Genomic DNA, 6,318 nt, shown 5'->3' with positions numbered 1-6,318 from the left:
AAATATTCCAAAAAAACCCCAGAGATGCATCACACTGATATCTATTGAGTTACTTTACATGCTCTAACTAATAAGAATCAGAAATAACAACATGGCAATTGTTTTAAAATAAATAAAATATCTAATATTTATTAACAGCTTCTAAATACTTTGTGTGTGTTCAAAGTTTTACATATATTATGCTTTAAAATTACTTTTTTCTCATTCTAGAATAGTAAATTATATTATTAGACACTAAGTAACTTTTTAAAGGGCACAAATAAATTTGAATGCCCGAAGTAATTCTAGCTGTCACTGTTTCATTGAGTAAATTATAAAATTACATGACCATAATTATTCCAATTACTTACATAACCATGTGGCCTTTATATTTTTGACACCACAGAAGCTTTCTGGAAGTTTGTATGTAAATGCAAGTCACTAACTAAATGTATTTTAGGGTATGAAATTACCATATGTGCTACTATTACTGCTCTTCCATTTTATAGCATTAAATCGTGAATGATTAATATACGTAAACTTCTCATAAAATTAGTGCATTATTTTTCCCAATACAGTATTTTAAAATTTATCCCAGGTATTCTAATGATATTGACATATTTCTGTAGACTCTGAATAATTAGTAAAAATATTTTGTCACTAATTTCTTGTTTCTGTTTTTTTTTTTTTTTTTTTTTGAGTTGGAGTCTCACTCTGTTGCCCAGACTGGAGTGCAGTGGCCGCTCCCGGCCACCACAGCCTCGACCTGCTGGGCTCCGGGGATCCTTCCACCTCAGCCTTCCATGTAGCTGGAACTACATGGTAGTGCGCGCTACCATGACCAGCTAATTTTTGATTTATTGTAGAGATGAGGTCTCGCCAAGTTGCGCGGGCGGGTCTCGGACTTGTGGGCTCAGGCAATCCACTCACCTCAGCCTCCCAAAGCGCAGGATTACAGGCTGAGCCACCAAGTCCGGCTGTCACTAATTTCTTATTCTTCATTAATTTGTTGCTCCAACTAATAATTAGTCAAATGTAGAAAATTTTTTTATTTAACCTATTATGAGAATTTAATTTAAAGATTTATAGAAATTAGAACCAGACTTTAGATCGTGTGCTGTAAAATGAAAATTATTATTAGCCCACAACACACTCAGTTTGACTATACCAGGAATCTTGTCACTATTTTAACTATTTATTAACTTCTTAAGAAGAGTTATAATAGAGCACAGTCTCTGACATCACATAACTGCGGAGATGAAGAAACAAAGAGAAACCTACTCAGAACTGAATCTGGCCAAGGACCCAAAGAGGCAGCAAAGAAAACCTAGGGCCACTGAATGCTCTGTTTCAGAAACTAAACAGGAAATAACCCAAATGGAATTAAATCTTCAAAATGCTTCTCTGGTTGTGCAAGAGAATGATATGACCTGCCACAATAAAGGTAAAATATTTAGTCAATCTTCAGTATTACTATTCCAGGACGTGTTGGAGTGCAGATGTGTAGGGAAAGATAAGGGAATATTTTTCATTCATGAGGATCAGAACTAAAAGTCAGAATATGGTATTCTAATATGAACTCTGAAGACTAATTTTATTTACACATTGTTAAATTGTAGGCCTTAATAAATCACAGAGCATTGTATTTACTGTTGATGCAAAAAAGTAATATTTTGAGAGAAAGGACTATTATGGTAGATGCAAGGTTAGAAACCTGAGTTTAACCATATTATTTTCTGTGCATGTGAGTTCTCTTGTATGCAAACCTTCTAAACAGCTGTCTCCATCTGTCCATTCTCAGTGTTCCTATTTCCCTCTTAGCAGATTTACTGTCACCTCCAAAGTTCACTGCTGAGATACTGGGAATAATTTGTATTGTCTTGATGGCTTCTGTGATAAAAACAATAGTCCTTATATGTTGTAAGTATATTTTTGCATGATTTTAAAGAACTTTTCACTTTATAGATTGACAGTGCCTCTAAACATTTCATAATATTAGGGAAAAGGGCTTTCATTTTAATGCATATATATAAACCCAAAGTAGAATGTTTTTATTTTTTTTGAATTTTTCAAAACTATAAAAAATGGATAATCATAGAGATAATTTGTTAAAATTACATACATATATAGTATATTCTGTTTTCATAATTCTAAGACATGGTTTAGAAGACTGAATATTATATAGAAATACAAATTAATTTTGAAAGTGGTTAAATCAAACACAGCAAGAGATAATCATGTTTGAGACTTTTAACTACTGTTTACAAAGTTCTCATTGTTTCATTAATTTTTCTAGAAAAAAATCAGTTCTAGTTCAGATTGTTCCAATTCTAAATTTCACATGGATTGTTAAGGTAAGAAATTAAATTATTTAGATACTACTTTTTATAACAATTGCTTTATTTTTCTAGTTACTATAATAGTAGAGCCGAATAATTCTTCTCTGGTAAATATAAGTCAGCAAGGTACATAATGATTTTCTAACTTCTGATATTAATAGAGTTCATATTTTATCTGTATCTGAGGCATGCAAAATGATAATAGATTTTTTTTGGAGGGACATAAACACTAAAACTAAAGTATAAATGCTAATAAAGATTATAGAAGGGTATTTCCTTTTCTCAGAAATAAATGAAAATAATCATTTGAAATTATTTTACTCTCTTTTTGCCAATTGGCTTAAATTTCTTACTGCTATAATATGATGAGATGAACAATTGTACTATTCTAAAAAATCAGTATTGTTCAGAGATTTTTAAGATGTGTGTAATTTTGTTTGTTGGTTTTCTTTATATGAAGACACTATTGGGGGATAGGAGACAACCTATTTTCTGTGCATGTGTTTATGAGTGAATGGGTTTTTTGAAAAAAAAACAACTATATATATATATACACACACACACTAATCTGTGAAGATGCAAAGGTATGTCACGTACATATATGATTTTCTTTGCAAATATATAAACTAATTTTTATTTTAAAAATTCATATCATACTGGATAGTAATTTATAGTCCTTCTTTAGCATATAATTGTAGGCTTTGTCCAGAGGAATGGTGTACATATTCCAAAAGTTGTTATTACATTGGAAAGGAAATAAAAACTTGGAATGAGAGTGTGATGGCTGTGCTTCTATGAACTCCAGTCTGCTTTATATAGATAATGAAGAAGAAATGGTAAGATGCAAATGGTTCAAACACTTCATTAAAACTTATTTCAATCAATATTATATTTATACAAATCATCCATATGCTTGTACATATATTTGCCTTGTATATTTTTAAGTCTTTATAATATTCAATTGATCAACCTCACCATATTTTCTTTAGATTTACATGCTACTCATACACATTTGATTATTTTTATATTTTACTACACATAGAAAACCACACTTCTATAAAAGCTTTTACACTAAAACAGATTTTTCTTTTTAATTTTACTATATATAAAAGCTAACTATATCATGATTGTGCAGATTTATTACAATGTGAAGAGACATATGCAACACAAAGGTCAGGAAACAGAAGTTTCCAGCCAGCAGCCCCACCCTTTGTATGTTTTTGTCACTTTTCCAGCTTTCTACGCAAACCACTATTCTGACTTTTAATGTGATAAAGAAGCTTTGTCTGTTTTTGAATAGACATAAATTTTATTGCACAGTAGGCATTTATGGTTCTTTTCTTCCACAGCCATATGACTTGTATGAAATTTATCCATGTTAACACAGCCGTAGTTTGTTAATTTTCTCTGCTGTATTATGTACATAGAATATTTAGAATCCTTTCTTCTATGTCAGTAGACGAGGAAGTGAGTATCATGCCCTCAGGGACAAAGAGGCCACATGGATGGAACATTTGTAATCCTTGTAGCCTCTGATCTTCACCTACCTTCACCCTCACCTAACCTGATGTTAGTGTAAAAGAAGAAGCACTTCCACTGATTACTTATTGTTAGCAGGTTTCCTGTTAGATTTCTTTTTCCAGTGGTTCTCGCTGACAGGACTTCCTTTCAACACAGAGAAGGAATGAACTTACTTGAGCCACCTCTTATTGCTAGGTGCTAAAAAACAGCAGTCCCAGATCGTTTTCTTCTCTTGTTTGGGGAACTTAAGATGCCCAGAACTCCATTGATCCCTGATCCCAATCCCAAGCCATTTTAACTTTCTCTTTCCACATTTCAGATTTCTTCTATGTACGCCTTTTAATATTTTATAGCTTATAGTTGACTCTAGTAAGAAGTATTAGAAAGAAATGAAAATAAACTACTTAATCTTGAAAAATTAGCGTTCAACCAATATCTAATCAGATAAAAGTAGGGACTTCTCTAGATAAAAATGGTGTGGTACTCCACAAAAATAATTTTTGATTTTCTATGTCATTTATTTTTCTCTGTGGTAACTTCTTAATTCCCTCCTAAACTGCAAACTCTGAGTAACATAGTGAAAAAAATACATTGATTTAGTCACAATATCTGGAGAAATGAATGTTCGGTCTGGAAACATTCAAATCCATACTATCAATTTTTCAATGTGGATAATGATTAAATTATGTGAATCACAATTTTTCATAGTAACTTGAGAAGAATGAAATTACTAAACATTAGAGTTCCATTTGCAACAACAGTTTTCAAAAGAAGATGTAAAAACAGCTAACCAGAATATAAAAAAGGCTCAGTCACAATATTCAGAGAAATGTAAATGAAACCACAATAAAATATCATCTTAGACAAGTCAAAATGGCTATCATTAAAAAGCAAAAAGACAAACAAAATAACAGATGTTGGCAAGGATATGGAGAAAAGGGAACACATACACCACTGGGAAAGTAAATTAGTGCAAACTCTATGGAAAACAGTTTGGAGAATTTTTTTTTGAAAAACTAGCAATAAAACTACCATTTAATCCAGTAATCCCACCACTGGGTATCTACCCAAATGAATGGAAATCATATAAAAAAGGTACTTGCGCTCATATATTTATTGCCAAACTATTCACAATAACAAATATGTGGAACTAACCTGTGTCCATTAACAAATGATTAGCTAGAGAAAATGTTATACATATAATGTTATATATATACACACACACATATACATACACACATACACAAAAACATCTACACAAATCCTATGAAATAGCACATAGACATAAAAAATAAATCATGTCTTTTGCAGCAATAGGGATGGAACTAAATATTATATATATATATATATATATATATATATATATATATATATATTTTTTTTTTTTTTTTTTAGTTGGAGTCTCACTCTGTCATCCAGACTGGAGTGCAGTGGCCGCTCCTGACCACCACAACCTCGACCTGCTGGGCTCTGGCGATCCATCCACCTCAGCCTTCCAAGTAGCTGGAATTACAGGCATGTGCTACGACACCCGGCTGATTTTTTGATTTATTGTAGAGATGAGGTCTTGCTGCCCAGGCGGGTCTCGAACCTGCGGGCTCAGGCAATCCACTCACCTCGGCCTCCCAAAGACACGGGATTACAGGCTGAGCCACCAAGCCTGGCTTACTAAATATTATCTTAAGTGAAATAACTCAGAAACAGAATGTCACATATCACATGTTCTCATTTATAAGTAGGAGCTAGATAAAGGGTACAAATGAACATAAATAGTGAAATAGACACTGGAAACACTGAAGGATGGGAGGGTCGGAGAAGCATTGGAGATGAGAAAAATGTATGTATGTATGTACTTAATGGGTACAACATACATTATTCAGATGATAGCTGCACTTAAAGACCAGACTTCACTACCAGGCAATATATTCATGTAACAAAACTGCTTTTGTACCCTATAAATTTATACAAATAAAAAAAGCATTACAATTTTTTTTACTTTGCTATGTTGCTTAATATATTCACTTTTTAAAGAAAATATCCTGTGAAAAATACACTAATTATGCGTTTAAAAAGTTAATAAAAGCTATCATAATAATTATTTAAATAAAAATTCTTTATTTTCTATTAGAAACTTCTGGCCTCCCTGTTTCTTGAAACATGGATGAGCATCTCCCGTAGCAGCTGTAATCATCCATGGGTGTCAATAAATAGTTCAACATTCAAACGAGTAAGTTTTTTGGATTGGTGCTATAGAGAAGAAAAAATGTAAAAGGAGAAATTTAAATAAGAAGTTTAAGTTGATTTATTGGCATGAAGATTTTGAAAGTTAGTACAATGTTGATATAAATATTAAATAGTGGACTACAAGCCGGGCTCGGTGACTCAGCCTGTAATCCCGCGCTTTGGGAGGCTGAGGTGTGTGGATTGCCTGAGCCCGCGGGTTCAAGACCCACCTGGGCAACTTGGTGAGACCTCATCT

General features: G+C 32.6%; 1 protein-coding gene across 1 annotated transcript in view; it reads left to right on the top strand.

Annotated features, from left to right (window-relative positions):
* Positions 1-1,236: 1,236 nt before the first annotated feature.
* The window catches only part of LOC103276452 (NKG2-F type II integral membrane protein-like), a 7,307-nt gene continuing 2,225 nt past the window's right edge, over positions 1,237-6,318 (top strand). Inside the window, exons 1-3 of the mRNA XM_021706898.1 lie at positions 1,237-1,423; positions 1,804-1,899; positions 3,004-3,093. Of these exons, the coding sequence (XP_021562573.1) occupies positions 1,237-1,423; positions 1,804-1,899; positions 3,004-3,093 (373 nt within the window). The remainder of the gene's footprint in view (positions 1,424-1,803; positions 1,900-3,003; positions 3,094-6,318) is intronic.

Source organism: Carlito syrichta, unplaced genomic scaffold, assembly GCF_000164805.1.
Source record: "Carlito syrichta isolate Samal-C Ts95f unplaced genomic scaffold, Tarsius_syrichta-2.0.1 Scaffold316207, whole genome shotgun sequence".
In the NCBI taxonomy this organism is placed as follows: Eukaryota; Metazoa; Chordata; class Mammalia; order Primates; family Tarsiidae; genus Carlito; species Carlito syrichta.
Note: the sequence above shows the minus strand (reverse complement) of the source record. Positions and strands in the feature narration are given on the sequence as shown.